The sequence below is a fragment of the Enhydra lutris genome, unplaced genomic scaffold, assembly GCF_002288905.1.
Source record: "Enhydra lutris kenyoni isolate GAN:26980312 unplaced genomic scaffold, ASM228890v2 scaffoldscaffold24, whole genome shotgun sequence".
NCBI classification, from domain to species: Eukaryota; Metazoa; Chordata; class Mammalia; order Carnivora; family Mustelidae; genus Enhydra; species Enhydra lutris.
The window spans coordinates 3579750-3600957 of NW_019154108.1; the positions used below are offsets into that span (position 1 = coordinate 3579750).

At 51.0% G+C, this 21208-nt stretch overlaps 1 protein-coding gene across 4 annotated transcripts; it reads left to right on the forward strand.

Annotated features, from left to right (window-relative positions):
- Positions 1-5539: 5539 nt before the first annotated feature.
- On the forward strand, positions 5540-20023 carry LOC111150835 (methyltransferase like 13). 4 transcript variants are annotated; one of them, XM_022508460.1, is made up of 8 exons: positions 5540-5944; positions 7334-8093; positions 9374-9573; positions 11101-11296; positions 12114-12281; positions 13785-14000; positions 16419-16550; positions 17855-20023. In XM_022508460.1, exons 1-8 carry the CDS (start codon positions 5792-5794, stop codon positions 18127-18129), a joined length of 2100 nt encoding a protein of 699 aa, XP_022364168.1. In that variant the 5' UTR covers positions 5540-5791; the 3' UTR covers positions 18130-20023. The 4 variants fall into 4 exon arrangements, with proteins under 4 accessions (XP_022364168.1, XP_022364171.1, XP_022364169.1 ...); XM_022508463.1 differs by having other exon boundaries at positions 7334-7633; positions 9382-9573; XM_022508461.1 differs by lacking the exon at positions 17855-20023 and adding an exon at positions 16660-16793.
- Positions 20024-21208: the final 1185 nt, after the last annotated feature.

Sequence of the window (21208 nt, forward strand, 5' to 3'; positions counted from 1 at the left end):
TGCTGTATGGTTTGCCACAATGAAAGGGGCTTACATTTAGCCATTCGGGTGCCCTTTCCTGCCATCTAGCTCCAGAAATACTTAGGCCACGTTTCCTGGGGCCAGTTCTCTGTTGAGTCTTCAAACACTAGAGGAGCTGTTTGGATGCCGATGCCCCATTCCGGGGAAAACTCATTCCTTCTGTATCAGAACAATCAGCATAAAGATCTACTGTTGAAAGACGAGATGAATTAAGGGCCCTGAAGAGTTCTGGCCCCAGAATTTGAGATTCTTCTTAGGAGAAAAGTCCTCTTGCACTCTCAGGGCATGAGAGAAGTATTTCAGGTGTATAGAAGGATTACATACGACTCGTTTGCTAGACTTCCGGGAATTTTGTGCTCCTGGTTTCTTTCAAGGATCTCGACCTGAAGGTTAAAAAAGTCTACCGTGGGTAGAGCACTTAAGGATTTGTATTCATTAAGTGCTATTTTAAAGTCCTTCGCTTTGGTGGTAGAAAAATACTTTGTTATGGGTGGAGGACAGAGACTATCCAATAAAAATAGGATACATGAGATGCTCATGGTAGATGGGCCGAGTGCTAGAATTTAGAAAAAAACAGCTTGGTTTCCAAGGTCTGTTTTTTCTTTTTCTGCAAAGGAAGTGAAGTTTAGAATAGAATCATGACAAAAACATTGTGATGGTGTACTCTCTCCCAACACCAGGCTGCAAAAAACAAAGAGGAGAAGCAAAAAGAGGCCTCGGGAGCCTCCTCAGTGGGGGTCTGACACACCAGGCACAGGCCATCACCCTTGGCCCCATTCCCTCGCCTTTTCTAGTTTTCAAAATGTTATTGCCCGCTGGCCCCAAAGGCAAACAACTTGCCCGCTATGCCAGGCCCTTTGCTTTCCCCCATAAAGGTAGATATGCAGTCCACTCATTATCAGGAAACCGGTGCACCTACAGATGACCACACGGACACAAGAAACTATTGAACAAAGAGAATCCTGGCAATCAAATGTAACACCCAGAGGCAGGCTGGCTCAATTCCCTCCACCATACATAACTTTGTAAATTCTTTTTAATCAATATGGTTTCGCCTCAATGATGTGTGTGTATCCCTGTGTGTGTCCATCCTGCAAGGCTGGGAATGGAAATGTAAGGAAATTCTTGTCAAAGCGCAAGTGCCACGCAAACTAAACAGTACTGTTATGATTATCCCATCTTAGGAATCCAGGGTCAGCCAGAGCATTATTTCTCAGGTCAATAACAGCTTTGAGAAAGTGCCGATGCCAGCTAATAAAATGGTACATTATCCCAGAATGTCATGCCTGCCTTCCATTCTTCTAAGACACGGGAGACCATCCATTTCTTAACTTCTGAAATGTGGAAAACAAAGTCATTTGCAAAGACTTCCCATCAGAAATTATTTCCAGCACTGCATGAGCCACTCCCTGGACACCAAGGAGAGATTCCCTTTGAACACTTTTACACCCTACGCATGAAGTGTTTTCATGGCCTGGACCACGAAGGCCACTTGGACGCCACTGACAGAATGTGAGAAGGGCATGAGCCCTGGCACAGGCCTGCAGGGCGGGGAGACTGGCTTGTAGCCGGTCGTGGCTAGCATCGTGGCCTCTAAATTCCTCTCAAGCAGCAGTTCTACAAGCGACCTCCTTTCCCCTTCCTTGTTCCTTTGGATGGGAAATCTCCCCAGTCATCCAGAGGCCAATTCGAATGCCCTTCTGAGTCCTCGGGTCCTTTATTCCCCATAGAGGCTCAGACAGCCGACGCTTCTGCTCTTCCTGAAAACATCTCTCATTAATCCTTTCTAACTGCCATGACCCTCATTGCTCATTGGCTTCTTAAGGCCTGGCAGCTTTAATCCAAATGCTCAGAACAGAAGACTTCTTGGAACTGAGGTGCTGTTCACCCCAGTTGCCAGTTTTATCTTCTGCTGCCTTCTTCCCAGTGTAGCCTTCTGCCCAGCCACACATACTCTCTCATGTATGCCCTCTGGGGAAGTCTCCTGCTACTGTCGTGAGTTCGCACAACCTTAGGAACTTCATACGTATTAATTGTCTTCCAGGTCTGGAGGTCAGAAGCCCGATGGAGTCTTATTGGACTAAAATCAAGGTGTCTACAGGGCTGAGTTCCTTCTGGAGGCTCTAAGGGAGAACACCTTTCTTTGACTTTCCTGCTGTCATAGGCTGGAAGGCCCTCTCCTTGGCTCCCAGCCCCCTCCACCATCCTCAAAGGCAGCGATGCTGCACTGAGCCTTCTCCTGCTACCACCTCTCTGGTTCTCCCTCTTCTGCCACCGTCTTCTGCTTTTAAGGACTCTTGTGATTACATTGGGCCTGTCTGCATCATCTAGACTAGTCTCCCTATTTTAATGTCAGTCGCTGAGTAAACTTAATTCCTCTTTCCACGTAGCCTAATTTATTGTCAAGTTCTGGGAATTAGGACATACACGTCCATGGGGTAATGTTACTCTGCCTGTCACAAGCTCTATCCTATTCTCTGTCCCCCACATTCAAGAAATGCTTTCATTATCTATGCCCCATTTTGCAATTACTTCAGCATCAATCAATTCATTGACTATTGTTGCTAAGACCACATTTTTAAAAAATTATTTATTTATTTATTTGAGAGGTAGAGAGAGACAATGAAAGAGAGAGAGCATGAGAGGAGAGAGGTCAGCGGGAGAAGCAGACTGCCCGCTGAGCGGGGAGCCTGATGTGGGACTCGATCCCAGGACTCCAGGATCATGACCTGAGCCGAAGGCAGTCGCTTAACCAACTGAGCCACCCAGGCGCCCCAAAACCTCATGTTTAAATTAAGTAAGGCTAGTAATTGCAAATTACATATTTAGAGGTCTGGATTTACATTTTTAGGGAAAAAACCCGTGACATTGAATGCTCATATTTACACTCACTTTGTATTATAAAGCACACCAGGGCTCACTCTGAAGATCCTAATAAAACACACACCATTTAACATCGAATTAGCAGAAGCTAACTATACGGATGATACTGCTTAATTATGTTTGGCAGTCAAACCCCGAGAGCACTACGTTTCAAATGTATTTTAAAAGCCAGAATCTAACGCATACGTAAAGTATTTCTGCATCAGTGAGCCACACATTTTAGGAAACCGGCAGCAACTTCAGCTTAAACTTCTGTGGTTGTTACTGCTTCCTTAGGCTCTAAGGAGGGAGCAGACACAGGCGACGATGGGTAAGTTACACATTCTCTTATAGTGCAAACTATAACTGCCTGTTTGAGGGCGTTAAATAAGGGGCCGGTGCCTGGTATGGCAGAAATCACTTCTTACTGTCTTCCCAATACCAGCCATTAACAGAAAGGACCATAGGGACGGAGGGAAAAGCAGGCGCCAATGGGTCCTGAAGACAGCTTCAGAGGGTGGAATTCTTGGTTCTTACGTAGGTTATGCTGTTACTACTAGGACAAGTTCAGGTGCGTGGCATTTACCAAAACGGACAGATTATAGACACTTTCTGTCCCTCCTCAGCAAAGCCTTCTCTGGACACCTCCAGAGCAGACAAGGTCTGGGAGGTATGGGCCGTTACGGAACCTTACACTTTTCCTTCACACCCTTCGCCACAACCTCATACGGATTGTTTTTGAGATTGTTGGATGGGTGTCTTCCACGGGACTGCCTTGCTTACCGCTGTACCCTTAGCTTTATCACAAAGATTGGTTCATCTTGGGCCATTTAAATGTTTGAGGACTTGAATAAATCCTCAGCGGAAAGGGCAGAGGCCGTGTTTTTGTGTTGGTCGTTTAAATGTTTTAACCTTGGTGTTGTGGAGCGCTTCGAGCAAAGAGTGTCCTCAGCTCTCCATCAGCATTTTCTGGAAGGACCCAAGTCTCACTCATGAGGAACTCTACTTGATGAAGTAGCAGAAGCCACCTCAGAGGCTCCTCCAGTTCCTTTCCAGAAAGGACACAACAGGAACTCAGCAGGTGGGAGAGGAAAGTAGATCTTCTTTGATGTCACGTGTACAGACCTCTTAAAGTTGTGCAGGGGGAACTAAATTCTTTGTGACTCTTCCCTTGTATTTTGGAAGAGTAGTTCTCCACGTGGGGTCCTGGGCCCAGCCCAGGCATCACGAAGAAGGTTGCTAGACATGCACATCCTTAGACCGCAGTAGAGACCCGATCTTCAGAAACTCTGGAAGTGGGGCTCGGCGATCCGCTGGACTAGGTTCCAGGGGAGGGGCGCCCGGGGCGGGGGGCTCAGTGGCTTCAGCATCCGACTCTGGTTTCCGCTCAGGTCAGGATCTGCGGGTGGGATCCTGCCCTCCACAAGGGGCCGTGATCTCACGCTCAGGGTCCCGAGTGGGTTTCAGATTCTTTCTCCCTCCGCTGTGTCTCTCCCCAGTCACGCGCTCGCTCTCAAACACAGACGACCTTGAGAAAGAGAAAGTCTTCCAGGCCATGCTGACGCACGTCTGAGTGAGAACTGCTCCCCTAAACCCAAGTGTGCGTCCCCGTCGAGGATGAGCCCAGAGGGCTCCCTCCGCTGCCGAGGTCCGAGCAGCCCGGACTAGAGACGCTCATCCCCGCACGGGTGTCCGGCGGGGTCTGCGCGTCCCTCCGCCGCCGAGTGCCCTGAAAAGCCCGCGAGGTGCCCGTGGGCACGCGGGCCGGGCCGGGCCGGGAGCGGCGTCAGCGCGTGAGGGCAAGAGGAGCACCGGAAGCACCGGCGGTTCCCCTCACACTGTCAGGCGCGCGGTAGCGGCCGCTGCGCGGTGACAGCCGCAGGACAGCCTGAGGAGGCCGAGTGTCCGAGGAGTCTGACACGTGCCTGCTGCGCTGCGGGGGGGAGCGGCGGCTGAGGAGGCCCCTCCGAATTCGCAGCTGCTGTTCCTCGGCTGAGCGTTCCCGTCAGCACACTAACGGCGGGATCCCGCACTCTGGTGCAGAACGAGCACGCTCAGTGCCGGCTTTCTCCAGAATAAACCTCCACTACGCACGTCGAGGGGCGACAGTAAGGGAGGGTGAGGGCGAGGCCGAAGGTAACGCGGCGAGGACGGCTCTTCTGCTAAGCACGGGCTGTCCTCAGCCCTGGCCGCACGGGGGTCTGCTGGCTTTTCTGCTCCGAGGCCTCCTCCTGCCCGCGGCCCCCGCGGCCCGCGCGCCGCCCTTCGAGATCGGAAGTGGCCAGGAGGCCCGCTGGGACAGAACGCGAGCACCGATGGCGGGAAGCCCGGGCGGGGTCCGCCGCGGAGGAGACGCTCAGAGCCGGGAAGGCTGCCCTCTCGCGGCGCTCGGACGCAATCCCGCAGACGCCGCCGCGGGGTGTCTTCCGCCCGGACTCGGGCCCTTGGCCCCGCCCCCTGCTGCCGCGCGCGTATCCACGCTCGGCGCCTGCGACGCCGCCGCCGGTCGGCGGCGAGCGCGTCTCGGCCAATGAGGTGCCAGGAGCGAAAGACTGGCCAATGAGACGCCGGGAGGGTCGGGCGGCCGGCCAATCGCGACGCCTGGCACCCGGATATGATTGCGGGTTCTGGAGGCCCGCGGTGAGGGAGTGTGGGGGGCTCGGCACGTGGGGCTGGGGCTGGGAGCCGGGAGCGCGGGTGACCGTGGCTCGGTTTCCGTGTCCCGCGCGTGGGGCCTGCGTGTCAGCGTCACCCCTCTGGGGTCGAGCGGGGGCTCAGTCCGTGCGGCTCTCCGTGCGGGCCGAATTCCGCCGCCGGGCGCCGGCGCGGGCGCGTGTGCAAGCGCAGCCCATGGTCCCTCAGGGGGCGAGCCGGAGGGTCGCGGAGACGCGGCGCGGACGGTGACAGCATGAACCTCCTACCCAAGAGCTCCCGGGAGTTCGGCTCCGCGGAGTACTGGGAGAAGTTCTTCCAGCTGCGGGGGAAGCGGGCTTTCGAGTGGTACGGAAGCTACCTGGAGCTGTGCGGGGTGCTGCACAAGTACATGAAGCCCCGGGAGAAGGTGAGCGCGGCCGCGCGCCCGGCGTGCGCTCGGAGCGTGGGCGCCGAGGACCGTCCCGCCGCCCGTGGCGGGAGGCGACGGGCCGCGTTTCACGGCGGCCGCATGGGCCCGCGTCTCCGGACTCTGGGCGTCCCCGCGGCTCAGAGGCAGCTCTGAAACGTCCTGTGCAAGGTTTCGGGGTGGGCGACCTGCTGTCCCAGCCCCTCCCTGAGTTAGTCATCGCCCGGGAAGAGTGACCGCAGTAGTGACCCTGGCTGTCGCCTCCCGGGGCCGCGGGCGCGTTTCCGTCACGGCGCACCCGTGTGGAGCCGGCGGTCCCCGTGGCTTTCCTGACGCCGAGTGCGCCGGCGGGGGCTGTGGCCGGCCGCGGCACTTCCGGCCTGCGCTGCGCTGGCGATCGGGAGCCGGAAGGCACGTCCCGGGGTGCCCGGGGCCAAGCTGAGCGCCCGGGGCTTGGGGCAGACGAGGTGTGCGGGGGGTGGGGCCGAAAGAAGGGCGGGAAGGTGACTGGTGGGGGGCGCGCCGATTGCGGGGCTGTGCGGGTGCCGCGTGCGCTCCTTCCGCGGCCGGGATCTCGTCACGACTGCGCGAGGCTCCTGCATGGGTTGTGGTGGAAGCGGCGGCTCTGAGCGCCGGTGTCTCGCCGCAGATCGTGGGCAGGGAGTGCTCCCGTGGGAGCTGAGACTCAGCCCCATCAGGGCAAGACTTGGGCTCTTCCCACCAGGCTTTTCCAGGGAGGGGACACTGGGGCGGCATTTCGAGGGCTGGGTGCACGACTGCTGTGCAGAGAGGGGGGCAGCAGCTTGTGTTTCAGGTTTGGCTTTGGGACATCCCGGAATAAGGCCCGTGGTTGGCTCAGTCGACTCCGTGCTGGATTCTTGAGTTCAGCTCAGGTCTTGGTCTCTGGGTTGTGAGTTCAAGTCCTGCCTTGGCCTCCGTGCTGGGGCCGGAGCCACCTTAAACCGAAGGAGAAAAGACTACCGTGAGGTGGACCCGAAGGCATGAGTGGATTATGGTTCTGCCACAACTCGGTTTTAATAGCCAAAGAAGAGTTGTGACCTGACCGTATTTGGATTCTGTGTCTTCCTATCACTTCTTGAGTAATTGATGGTTGCTTCAGGGGGGACAACCAGCCTTAGCTTGTTTGTGTAGTACAGAAAGCCTATTTTCCCATAGCTTGCATCGTGTGGCTGAATGTGGTTTTCACCGATGAGTTTCCCTAAGCCGGTTTCTACATGGAACCTGGAGTCGCCTCGGTAATGCTGTCTCCCAACAATAGCATCTGCACCGCCTGGAAACTTACCAGCCACGGGAGATCCGATTCCTGGAAGTATTGCAGGTCATTCCTTTGCCTTGACCACCTTCATCTTGTTGGGTTTTTCCCCTCAGGTGCTGGTGATTGGGTGCGGTAACTCGGAGCTAAGTGAGCAGCTGTATGATGTGGGCTATTTGGATATAGTGAACATTGACATCAGTGAGGTGGTCATCAAGCAAATGAAGGAACGCAATGCCAGCCGACGGCCCCAGATGAGCTTCTTGAAGATGGACATGACACAGATGGAGTTTCCTGATGCTTCGTTCCAGGTGGTGTTGGACAAGGGCACCCTGGACGCTGTCCTGACAGACGAGGAGGAAAAGACCCTGCACCAAGTGGACAGGATGCTGGCTGAGGTTGGCCGTGTCCTGCAGGTGGGCGGTCGCTACCTCTGCATCTCCCTGGCTCAGGCTCACATCCTGAAGAAAGCAGTGGGTCACTTCTCTCGGGAGGGGTGGATGGTGAGGGTACACCAGGTGGCCAGCAGCCAGGACCGGGTGCTGGAAGCAGAGCCTCGGTTCTCCCTACCTGTCTTTGCCTTCATCATGACCAAGTTCAGGCCGGTCCCTGGCTCTGCCCTTCAGATCTTTGAGCTGTGTGCTCAGGAGCAGGGCAAGCCTGTGCGGCTGGAGAGTGCCGAGCGGCTGGCTGAGGCGGTGCGTGAGCGGCAGCAGTATGCCTGGCTGTGCAGCCAGCTGTACCGCAAGGCCGGGCTGGGGAGTGTATCTCTGGACTTGTGCGATGGGGACACGGGGGAGCCACGCTACACCCTCCACGTGGTGGACAGCCCCACTGTGAAACCATCGCGGGACAATCATTTTGCCATTTTCATCAGTGAGTTGGGATTGCTCCCTCTCTTCCCTGGAGGGGCTGGCTTATAGGGGCTGGGGCTTTGGTGGATGGGTACGCCGTGGCCGGTTTATCTTGCAGGGGGTGGCACTTCAAGGAGTTAGACTCTCCCGGGCATGAGGGAGGGGGAGAGGCAGCTGCCCGGCCACCTGCTTAAGAGTTGAGGCTTATTTCTTCACACCTTCCATTGCAAAGGCTCGGTAGAGTATGAGAAAGGGTTTGGTCGGGAGGAGAGAGAGAGGCAACAGGCATAAATTTAGGTAAGTCTCACAGTGTAGCGAGTTACTTTGTACCCCGGAAGCAGCAGAGTCGGCTCCGTAGCCTGTCAGCTGCATGGCTTGGGGAGAGCTGCTGTACTTCTCTGCCGAACTTAGGGAGATAGTACAGAGAAGTAGCTAAACAAGCCACTGTTGGGTTCCAGTTCTAGCTCAGTCCCTTCCTCGTGGTGTGACCTTGGACATTCCTTTTCTTTCTGTGCCTGAGTTTCCTCATCTATAAAGGGAGGTTGTTAACTGTCGTGTAGGTGTGAGAGGTGTAAAGTCTCTTCGAGTGGTGCTCGCACATGGTGAGTGCTTGGAAAACAGAAATGGCATGAGTGAAGGGTGTAAATGATACCAGGTTTACCTCAGTAATGGTGAAAAGAAACAGGATGACGAAGTGCTTTCAGAAGTAGGAAATTCTAGACAAAGGCAAGTTGTTGAAATCCTCACCCTGGTAATTGGCTGACAAGTCGGCTGTTTTCCCGAGTATTCCATAATCCTGCCTGTCCACCTGTGGGAACAAAGAGTGTAGTTGACACAAGCATGGGGTCTGGGGCTTGACTGCCTGGGTTTGAACCCCAGCTTCCCCATTTACGAATTGTGTGAATTTGGGCAAATAATTCCACTTCTGTGTCTCAATGTCCTCGTTTATGAAATGGGAATAATAATACCACCTGCATCTTAGCCTGTCGTGAAGATTCAGTTAGTTTCTATTTGCACGCTTCTTGGAATAATGCTTAGCATGTAATAGGTGTTAGTATTATTGCTATTTTTTTTGGACTAGGTACCCGCCTCTCTCCCTCACATGGTCACATGGGCCCTACCATGTGTCTGATGGCTGCTTTGCTCTGGGCATTGTGCACTAGGGAATTGACAGCCCTCAGTGGGTCATAGTTGGAAGGGATGCTGGGACTTCACTGGGGCTGACTCTGTGCCATGTAGGTTATATTGGTTGGGTCTTGAACACTCTTCCCTGGACTCTGTGTCACCAAGTGCTCTTTCCAGTCCCCCAGGGTCGTGAGACCGAGTGGCTCTTTGGCATGGAAGAGGGTCGGAAGCAGCTGGCGGCCAGTGCAGGCTTCAGGAGGCTGATCACAGTGGCCCTCCACCGAGGCCAGCGGTACGAGGACATGGACAGCATCCAGGCCGAGCTGTCAGCCAGAGTCATGGAGTTGGCTCCCGCCGGGATGCCCGCCCAGCAGCAGGTAATACAGCTGTGGCAGCAGCTTTCACGGATCTCTAGAGAAGTCATATTAGCGGCCACATAGGCAGAGGGTGACTTGGAAGGAGCTAGGACGAGGGTGTGTGCCCCTGGTCTATTCCTGGAGGGCATGGCAGCAGCTCAGAACCAAGTGGGCAGTACTTCGGTTCTCTTGGCTCCAGGCAGTGAGAGGAGGGAGAGGGGTGGCTATTTGGAGTCTCGCAGTAGCGTGTATGTTTGTGGGGCCTCTGAGACTCCACACAGAAATGAAATGCTCTCCACCTTCCAGGCTCTGGCTCTTTATACTGTGGGTTGTTCAGACTCTGTTTCTCCTTATCTCCTTTTGTGTCTTTTGCTTCTTAGAACCATCATTATCTGAGTGTAGAATGAAAAAGAGGCAGAACAGTTCAGATGAGTTTTCGGGATATTAGCGTTGCTGGCCTGGCATTTTCCTGGGAAGGAAACAAGGTTTTTGCTGACATTGTCTGTCTTACTCCATCCTGCTCGGACAGGGTCGTTGATAGCTGAGTGCCTTACAGGTAGCACATGTGGAAAGATAAACCTAGACTCCCCGGTTCTAGCCTGTGGTTCTGCCCACTACACTGTCTTGTGTTTGCAGATGAATGTGTGTTTGATTGGGGTTGGTGTCCCTCGAAGAGATGGAGATCCTGTGGGGAGTGCCGGTGTCTCTGCACAGCCAGGGTTTCCTGGTGATTATTAAATACTCTTGGAGGTCTTTAAAAGAAATGGAAGTAAAGATTGAGAAGGGAAATGGAAAAGTCTAGAGGGAAAATGTGTTTTTCTCCTGTTAAGAAAAATGGGGAAAAAGATGAGAATAATTGGAGGGAGAGAGTTCGCCAAACTTAGAATGGTTGGTTTCTCTCTGGATTTGTTCTCAGATTTCCTTCTCTCATAGTTCCCTGCGGAAGGTTCCCTCTAGGTTTTATGGAAAGTCCTTTGAGCATTCCCAAGGAGAAACTCATGTTTTTCTGAGGGAGAAACCTTGCATTTTACTGAGGGTTTGGGGGATCTTTATGGGTTTAATTGGTTTTCCAAAGAGTGAATTAAACCTTTTGTGATCTCTTGAAAGGCCCCAGGAAAGTTCCTTTCTTTTTTTTTTTTTTTTCTTTTTCTTTTTAAATACAGCTTTCTTAGTTTTTTGGGTTTTTTTTTAAGATTTTATTTATTTATTTGACAGAGAGAGAGATCACAAGTAGGCGGAGAGGGGGTGGGCAGAGAGAGAGAGAAAGAGAGGAGGAGGAGGAAGCAGGCTCCCCACTGAGCAGAGACCCCGATGTGGGGCTCGAGCCCAGGACCCTGAGATCATGACTTGAGCCGAAGGTAGAGGCTTAACCCACTGAGCCACCCAGGCACCCCTCAGGAAAGTTTCTTACTAGAATGGCAAATCTTGGAAGTTCTTGGTGTCCTGAACCTTGGTATGGGGATTTCTCATACACAAAGGGAAAAGATGATCATTTCTCATGTTTCTTAATTGAGCTGGTGTTTGACCACATCTCTGTTATATCTTCAGGTGCCCTTTCTGTCTGTGGGTGGGGACATCGGGGTCCGGACCGTTCAGCACCAAGGCTGCAGTCCCTTGAGTGGCAGCTACGTGGTCGAGGATGTGCAGGGGGATGACAAGCACTACTTCCGGCGGCTCATCTTCCTCAGCAACAGGAATGTGGTGCAGTCTGAAGCCAGGTTGCTGAAGGATGTGTCTCACAGAGGTGAGGTGTCATCCGCACACTGGTGGGACCCAAGTGGACATGGCCTGGACTCTCCATTCAGGGTGGCCAGAGCGACCTGGGTACCTGTGATCAGAGGCACACGGCTCTGTGAGTTTTCCTGTTACCATCTGGGCTCTGCTGTAAACGGCAGTAAACAGAGTGGAGGTGTATGTTATTCTTCAGTGAAGCCCGGGTCTCAGTTGATAAGGGGCTGGGGTGGTGCTTTACCACACAGATGTGGTTATCACTTTAATGCCTTCAGTTTGGAGGCTGTCTGTTTGGTACGGGGCTCCATATGCGTCTGTATTGTATTAATTCAGTAAACTTCTGTGAGGTGAGCCGGAAAAGTTCCGGGTGCAGGTGGCCCCCACCTCCTCCGTACTGCCGGCCTCTGGGATAGGTTTCAGGGGGGCTTTGGAGTTGGCGGGTACCTCACAGGTCTCCTAGTCTGGTGCTGTTTAGTAGGAGGGGATGTTTAATGTCCGCTTAGTTGCCCAATACGGTAACCACTGACCATGTGTGCCTCCCGAGCACATGGAATGTGGCTGCTGCGAGTCAGGCGCTGAAACGTTAACATTTTCAAATTGTAATTTATGTTCAGTGGCCACAGGTGGCTAGTGGCTATGGTATTGGACAGTGTAGATCTAGGCCATGTCCTCTAGGATCCTTTCCATTTCCTTAAAGTAGGCTCCAAGCCCGGGGGTGTGGGTTCTCGAGTCGGATCTGTCTCGCTACAGCACAGTGCTGCTGGTATGGCTTGCTTTCCCTGGACTAGCGTGCTCAGCATAGGACCTCACCATCTCTGTCTCTCATTTAGCCCAGAAGAAACGGAAGAAGGACAGGAGGAAGCAGCGGGCTGATGACACTCCAGAGGACCTCCCTGCAGCCCCAGGGCGGCCCGTTGACAAGACTTACCTGTGCTGTGAGCACCACAAAGCAATGATCGCCGGCCTTGCCCTGCTCCGAAACCCGGAGCTGCTCCTAGGTGAGGGGGACGCCGGTGCCTTCCACCGGCGGGGGGTGTGGACGATTACAGCTGTCCTGTGGTGTGAGCGCAGCGATGACAGACCAACAAACGTACACATATTCCTAGTTTTCTCCTTCCCAGTCTTCTTTTAAGTTAATAAATGGCCAGTAACTTTTCCCTCAGACTCAGATTGTAATCTCAAGATGACTGCATGTGTGGGTGTCTAACTTTTTTCTTTTATTCATTTATTTAAAATATTAAAGTGGGGGGGGAGGGTGACTGGGTGATGGACATTGGGGAGGGTATGTGCTATGGTGAGTGCTCTGAATTGTGTGAAGACTGATGATTCACAGACCCACACCCCTGAAACAAATAATACTTTGTATGTTAGTAATAAAATCGATATATTACTGTTAACATGTTAATAACATAAATAACTAATATAATTATTAGTAATATTGATAATGTAATTATCAATATTGACAATTAATATAATAATAATGTTGATAAAATGTATGTAGTGAGCTACAGAAAGTACACAGATTTTAAGAGGTTCAGTTTATTGAGTGTTTGCATGTGTCTACCCATGTAACCAGATGGAACATTTAAAAATCATGACTCCAGAAATTCCTGTGCGCTTGGAAAGAATTTCTGGCTTTCAGTACTGCATTATTTGAGCACCAGATGCAATTCTTTCTCGAATTTCTATTTACATTAAGAAATCTATTATTATTGGTAGAACAGTCATAGGCTTATTACTAATAAGTAATTACTTTGGATCTGACCACAGTAGCAAAAATGTTCACTTTTCTGTCTAGGCTTTTAACTGTTCACCTAAAGGCCCGAGGATGTCTTATGAAACACCCTATGCTCTTGGCTTATCTTGGTGTTGCTGTATGTCCCTAGAGTCTCAGTTCTTAGGTTTAATCCTCGGATATCAATCCTAGTTTAATGTCTCCTTCCGGTGATTCTTGTTTCTTGTCTTCTTCTGTCTGCCTATGGTTGCTGAGCTTTCTCTGTACTTAGGACTAGGATTTGGGCCTTTGTTTTCCTATGATTTCTGGAACTTGGGTGGAATGCCTTACTTGGCTGATGTGTCTGAGAGGGCACCTGTGGCCTTTGAGTTGAAAGCTGGGCAGAGGGCATTGCATCTACACTGCCTTGTAGAGTGAGACGTTGGCCATTGTTCCTCCCAGTTCCTAGGGGAAGTCTGATCATGCATACGGTGGGGACTCTTGGTATGATATCAGCTGAGAGCTTTGGGATCTTTAAGGCTCTGTAATAATAACACACCGGTTCAGCTTCTGGATGTAGTAGAGGAAGGATTGTGAGGCCAGGGTTGAGTTTTCAGATGTCAGATTGGCCCCTAAATTTCTGGGATGAGACAGAGAGGCTGGGCCTCTAAATCTTGTATCCCCTGGGCAGAGCCAATAATCCAGCTCCCTCCTTAGCCCTCCCCAAGGCTAGTACAAAACTTTCAGTGAGCGGATTGTCAAATGATTCTTTATTCCTTTATTGCAGAGACCCCACTGGCATTGTTGGTAGTAGGCCTGGGTGGGGGCAGCCTCCCTCTTTTTGTCCACGATCATTTCCCGAAGTCCTGCATTGATGCTGTGGAGATCGACCCCTGCATGTTGGAAGTGGCCACCCAGTGGTTTGGCTTCTCCCAGAGCGATCGGATGAAGGTCCATGTTGCAGACGGCCTGGACTATATTACCAGCCTGGCGGGAAGAGAAGGTACTGCAGCTTTTGGAGAATTTGGAGGGGTGTTGGGAGAAGAGTCCTCAAAGTCAGCAGACCTGCACGGGCCTCTAGGCTTCATCTATGACAATTAATCTTGTCCCCGTCTTTCGCCCGTTGATGTGTTCCTCATTGGTTGATGTACTGATTCAGTAAATCTGGAGTGCCAGCCACGTCCTCAGCACTGAGCTGGGCGGTTGGGATACAGCAACAAGGAAAATCGACCATGTCTGCCCTTGGGGTGCTAACGGATCAGCGGGCTTTTCTCCTGGTTCTCTTCTGACTCTGTGTCCTTGCCACTTCCTCATCCTCCCAAGGAACCCCTAAGGTGTGTAGCTGGGTGAGGAAAAGGGGAAGAAAAGTTGGGGTGTGTGTGGGGAGTTGTTTATTCAGTCTTCCAGCTGGGGGTGAAGCAGAGAGAGCCAGACAGCATTCGTGTAGATCAGTGCTTGTACCCCTGGAGGCGTCGGGCCGTGTCTGCCGACGTGTCATTGGCCCTTGTAAGCACAGGTGAGGGTGCTTCTGGCAGCAAGTGAGTAGAGACCAGAGATCCTGCTCAACATCCTGCCATGCACGGGGCAGCCACCCCTGACAGAGAATTATCTGTCCCCAGTGTCAGTGGTGCTGAGGCTGAGAATCGCTGAAGCAGAGGCTGCTCAGCCGGGTTGTGGTGGCCCTGCTGTGCTGCAGTTAAGGCTCCGTTTTGCTCTCATGTTTCCTATCTCAGACGTAGGACAAAGCATATTAATGTTCTGCAATAGCTCCTGTGCTCCTTTTGCCACGTTATATGTAGGCTCCTGGGGGCTGGTCCTTCCCGGAGCATGGGTCCCTCAGGGAGAAGTCAGCCAGGTTGGTTCTGTCTTAAGTGAACCTGGGAGCTCGAGCCACACACCCTTCCTGGTCTGTCTGTTCCATACCTCATCCTCTGGTTCTCACTGGATCAGAGCATCTCCCGGTTAGGGTGTGGCAGAGCAGGGTGCCTGGGGTGAGTATTTTGGTGCTGGGATAGACAGATGGTGCAGGAATTTTAATTGCAAGCTGAACTTTCTATGAAGTGTATCTAAGTCTATCAGAGCTTTACAGGTTACCTCTCTGAGGCTGGGGCCCGTGTGGGGACCCGGGCCCAACATAGCTAGTACGTGGGAAATCTTTGAAACTGCTCAAGGCTCATGGACGGCACTCAGTCTGTGATGTGTGGCCATCGTTACTGCCTGTCAGTCAGTTTTGAAGAGCCTGGCAATTGTCTCTAACAAGCAAGGTTGTTAGAGGGCTCAGTGCTACAGATGTGAGCTGTGGTTGTCCTTGGACTTCGATGAGCCACCTTGTTCTGCTCTCTAAGAAACCGAAACGAGATCTGTGCCATGCCCGGTAATGGGCATGCAGTAGCCCTAAGTCAGTATTTATTCATTATTGAATAACCATTATCGTGGTCTCAAAGTTTGCTGCAAGTCCGTAGCATTGCAGGTTACCCCTGTAAAAACTGTTTCCGATAGAGCAAGGGGCGCATCTCACGCATCATCCGTTCTTTCTCACCCAGGTAGCAAGATCTTTTTTCTTGAGCCCGCAGTTAGTTATTCAAGTACTAGAAAAAATACACTAACTTTAATTTGATAACATTTTCCCCTGCAACCACTTGCTAGGTCAGTCCTTAAAGGCTTAGGCAGCTGCTTTGCGTAAATCAATAGTTCTTAACTCTGCCTGTATTTTGAATTACCTGGGAGTTAAAAATACTTGAGGCTTCCTGTCTCCCCTCCTACCTGTTCCTTCCCACACCAGGGTTTTTGACTCGGGTGGTCAGGAATGGAGCCCGGGTTCTCCCAAGTATTTCAACTATCCTGAGGTGACCCTGAGGTTCTGCTGGGATTGAAAATTACTGGTACAGATGGACTCTTAACCAAGTAGCAATGACGCTAGTGTGGACCCCATGACTATGTGTGCTTATGGAAGGGGCTTTTATTTTTTTTTATTTTTTAAAGATTTTGTTTATTTATTTGACAGATAGAGAGATCATAGGTAGGCAGAGAGGCAGGCAGAGAGAGAGGGGGAAGCAGGCTTTCCGCCGAGCAGAGATCCCCAAGCCCGATTCGGGGATCGATCCCAGGACCCTGAGATCACGACCTGAGCCGAAGGCAGAGGCCTAACCCACTGAGCCACCGAGGCGTCTCTGGAAGGTGCTTTTAAATGTGGAGGAAAAGATCAGGTCAAAGCCCTGGCTATCATGTGGGGTACTTACAGCGGAACCCTGAGTGACAGCGACTCCCCTGGACAGTGACGTCAGTGCCCTTACAGACAAGCCATGGCGTCCAGGTCATCCTTCTGACGTAGCCGCCTGCGGCCACCACAGGTCACAGGGCACGTGTGGTGTAGGAACGTAGATGGTGTTAGACGAAGACTCGTTTGCCTCTCTCTTCCCAGCTCGGCCCCACTACAATGTCGTCATGTTTGATGTTGACAGCAAGGACCCAACACTGGGAATGAGTTGCCCACCACCAGCTTTTGTGGACCAGCCTTTCCTGCAAAAGGTCAAAAGCATCTTGACTCCTGAAGGTAGGAAGTACAAAAGGTTGGGGTGGGAGGTGGGATGGGGCCTTTAAAAATTGTTTTCTTTTTAACAAAAAGTGTGCATAAGTGTGTAGCTTGATGAATTTCCCCGCAGTGAACACATCCGTTTACTCTGAAAACACAGAACACTTGGAGCCCACCAGAGGGTCCACCCCTTACCTCCTCCTGTAACTCCTCCTCTCAAGGAGAACCCCATCCTAACTTCAGTCAGTACTGCTTAGTTTTGCCCATTTTTGTTNCCCATCCTAACTTCAGTCAGTACTGCTTAGTTTTGCCCATTTTTGTTGTTTGTGTAAATGGAATCTTATGGAACATACTGTTTGTTTTCCTTCACGAAACATGATCTTTGTGAGATTTATCCATAGTGTTGTGTTTACATTGTTATTTTTATTGTTGTGTAGTGTCGTTGTGTGTCTGGAGCGCATTTGTTTCTCCCATCTGCTGTGCTGTTGGATTATTTCCTACTTGAGGCTTTTGTAAGCAGTATTGACATCGACAGTCCAGTAGGTGCCTTTCAGTGAAATGCATTTGCAGGTCTGTCAGGCATGTAGGTGGGGTTGTAATTACTGGATCAGAGTTGACTTGTAAGCTGGGGTTTCCTAGATGTTGCCGAACAGTTTTACCGTGTGCAGCAATTCACATCTCCCCCAGCACGGTCATGCCAGCTACCATCTGATTTCTTTCCATGGGCCCGGCCTAGACGTTGTGCTGTTTTGTCGTCACAGCAGCCCATTTTCAAATAAGGAAACTGAAGTAAGGAAACTTTGCCAAGGTGCCACAAGGTAACAAGCTGTGGCGCCAACGTCTCTTGGAAGCTAGAGCTCTTCGCCCTCACGTTGACGGCCTCCCCGATGTTTTGGTTTGGTGTCAGGCACTTGGGTGAACATAGATTTTGGGAACTTCATTGTTCTAGGTCAAGGTAACCTTGGCCCTCTTCCTGGCTGCGGAACACCCCAAAGTGTATATGTCAAGAGTGTGACACCCCTGTGGAGTTGGTACATTTTTTTCTTGGAGTATTAATTACTTCTTTCTCAAAGCATTTCTTTGGGAAACTGAGGCAAGGAGAATGGCAAAGTAATTTGTTACCAGCACAGAAGAGCAAGAAATTAGCTTGATGTTTTCTCATCGTTCACATATTCCTGCCTTCATACGCAGTGTGCTCTCTGCAGACTCACTGCAGCTGGGTTTTCTTAGGCCACCAGCAGGAATCGGTCTGTTCTCAGAGCTGAACCTTGTCTCCAGCGTGTCCCCGATCTGCCAGACATGACTGTTTCCTTCCTACCCTGTAGGTGTCTTTATCCTCAACCTTGTGTGCCGGGACTTGGGGCTGAAGGACTCAGTTCTGACGGGGCTCAAAGAGGTCTTCCCTCTCCTGTATGTGCGGCGAATTGAGGGTGAAGTAAATGAGATCCTGTTCTGCCAGCTGCGCTCGGAGCAGAAACTTGCCACGCCAGAGGTCTTGGAAATGGCCCAGGCCTTGGAGCAGACCCTGAGGAAGCCTGGGAGGGGCTGGGATGACACGTATGTACTGTCAGATATGCTCAAGACCGTGAAGATTGTGTGACTGCTGGGCCGGGAAGTCTGCTCCGCTTCCTGCCACACTGACCTTGGGCTCCTAGCCTTCCAGAGATTGAAGAATTATAATGCACAGTATTTTTTAAGCCTTGCATTTTTCCTGGTTTCATACCTCCACCTTAGTGGGGTTGCCTGAAGGTCTGGGGAAATAGAAAATGTCCTTCCCATCCTGTCCTCTTTAGTACCACTCGGGTTGATTCCCTCTGCTTCTCCTGTGTCCTTGAGTAGGATTCCCTGCTGGAGCCCCCAGCAGATGCTGATGCCTTAATGACTGTACACCGAGCTCCTTAGGATGGAAGACGATCAAATTTGATCGCTGGTTTGCTTTTGCTTTACCTTCCTATTGGTTCTGTAGGAATGATCTCAAGTGAGATAACAGCTTTCTATGCCAAAAGACTATAAAAAGAGTAGGATTTCCATAGATGTGAGAGATTTGAGAAAACATCTAATCCACTCTGTCTTCCTCCAGATGGAACCGCTGCGGACATGATTCCAAGTTGTAAAAACATGCTAACCCACTCTAACAACTTTTCTCAGCTACCCAAACCTTGTAGCCTAAGGTTTTTGTTCTGTTCTCAGTGGAAGGGATGGATGTAAGTGGCCCCATAATTGCATGTCAGAGACAGCTGACTGAAGTCTCCAGAGCTGGTCTACTCTCCATTGACTGACGTGTGGGACCCAGCACAAAGACTGTGATGGATATAAAGATGGTTAAGAGTGGCCAGAAAACATGGATTAGTAATAAAAATGAGCATGTTCCGGTAACTTTGATTCACGTACACTATCTCATTTAATGAAATAAAGGAATGTTAAGCCAAAGCTACATCTAACCTCAAATCTCATTTGAGCCAGCAGCATCAGTCCTATCTACCTATTTATCGAATCTGTAGAAGCAGCAGTTCAGAGATTGGCTTGAATTTCATCTCTCCTAATTATGCCAAAGCTGACTTAATGAGCAGTGCCATGGAAAGTAAGCATTATCACCATACACCATCCCAACTTACTTTACAGGCCCTTTCAAATGGACTCTAACCTCTTGAGGTGAAGCATATTTCAAAGGTAGGGTGTCATCCTTACAAAATCTTGTCAGCCCATTGAGGAGAAAGGATGTGAGGACAGAGTAGGGTTTTTGGATTTTACCCATTACCAAGACTTGATGTTCCTTAAAGGGAGGATCTTTCCCTGGAGCCATGTAAAGGGAAGGCTGTGTCTTGTCATGTCCCTGTACCTCAAAGGGCCTCAGTTTGGGAATCCTCCCATTGTCTTCTAACTTGTAAGCTCATGCAGTGTTAGGACAGGTGGTAGAGGACCCGGGTCTGAGTCAGAGGATCTACTCTGACTGCCCTTCTGTCCTCTCACTCTCTCAGACTGCTGGCTTTGGGATAGCACATTTGGGTGGCACAGCCAAGCTAGAGATTTACCAGAATGAAGATGAGGTCTCAACCATCTAAGAAGAGCTGCCCAGGGGAGTAGGCAGGCTTGTTGGAAAGGAGCCTTCGGAAGTGGGAAGAGGCCGGCAGGGGTAATGACAGTTGTCTTCAAAATTTTGGAAGTCTGTGGGTACGAAAGAAGAGCGAAATTGATTTGGTGTACCTCCAAAGGCTGAAGGAAGACCAGCCGACAGAAATTACAGTTTGGCAGCTTTCAGCTTTATTTCCTTCGAAGAGATTTTTAACCAATGGAGGCCACTTTGCTCCCTGGAACACATGGTGACTCAGGCGGTTTTCTCAGATACTGGTCTTTACTCCCCTTGGTGTGCTCCCTAAGTTGTGAGAAAAGAGTTTTCTGTGTACAGGCAATGCCCTTGGTTGTGTCCCATCTTTCCCCAGTGGAAAACTACTCCCTCTTTTAGGGGGGTGGGGATGAGTTTCCATTTTCTCTTTATTTCTTTTTTATTGAGATATAATTGACATAAAACATTAGTTTCAGGAGTGCAGCATGATTGGTTATTTGTATGTATTGCGAAATGATCACAATAAGTCTAGTTAACATCTCACAGCTCTTCACTTTTGTACTGACGACACGCAAATGGGTCTTTATGAGAATTTAGCCCAACTTTAGGCACAGGAATTCTGAAGGAGGGGGAAGCCTGTGAACTCAGATACCTTCCAGACCAGGCAAATCACATACCTGTGTGAAGTGAGCAGGCATAAAACAACAAGGCTAGGATGAAGGCTGCAGCAGACCGGAAAAAAAGGGCTCCCTCAAACGGGAGCAGCTGAGAGGGGTCCTGACAGAATGCTGTCCCAGCAAAGCTAGGTCTATGAAGAAAAGCCAGAAATCCTGAATGTTTCCATGTGTGTGGCTGTTAAAATATTGGCCAGTCAGAAAGTATCTTCAAGGGACACCTGGGTGGCTCGGTCGGTTAAGTGTCTGCCCTCTGCTCAGGTCACGATCCCAGCGTCTTGGAATCGAGTCCCACATCAGGCTCCTTGGCTCAGTGGGGAGCCTGCTTCTCCCTCTGCCTGCAGCTCCCCCTGCTTGTGTGCTCTCTCTGAGAAATAAATGAAATCTTAAAAAAAAGTCTTCAAGCCGTAACTAACCTGTGGGCAGGTAGTTTGCATCTTCCACCGGGAAAGCTCCAGAGCACTTGAGAATCTGGCACACACCCAGGCTCTGAGTGAGCCGAAAACAAGGAGCAAGCTGTTAGCTACTGGTCCCGGAAGTCTGCTGAAGTCCCATCTTGCGACATGACCTATGTTTTCTGCAATGGCTACTCCTGCGTGGAGATGGTCCCACCATCCTTGGGGTAGTACACAGTTTAACTTCCCAGGACTCAGAGACTGAGCAATAATAAATCACACGACAACCCCCTCCTCCTGCGAGACAAGTTCTGTAACCATCTGTTGCCCCTCTCTCACCCCTCCCAACACTCCAGTTTCTCAGTGTGCGGCTCCAGTCTTCCATCACGGCCCAGCTTGCTAACTGAGCCACTTCTTTAGTCCCTCCTATGGGTAAACCAGTAGTTCTCAGCTTCATGTTAGAGTCAACTGATATGGTAATAATGGTCCCCAGATGTGTCTAACATGTCCTAATCTTGGTAACCCATGAATATGTTACATTACATG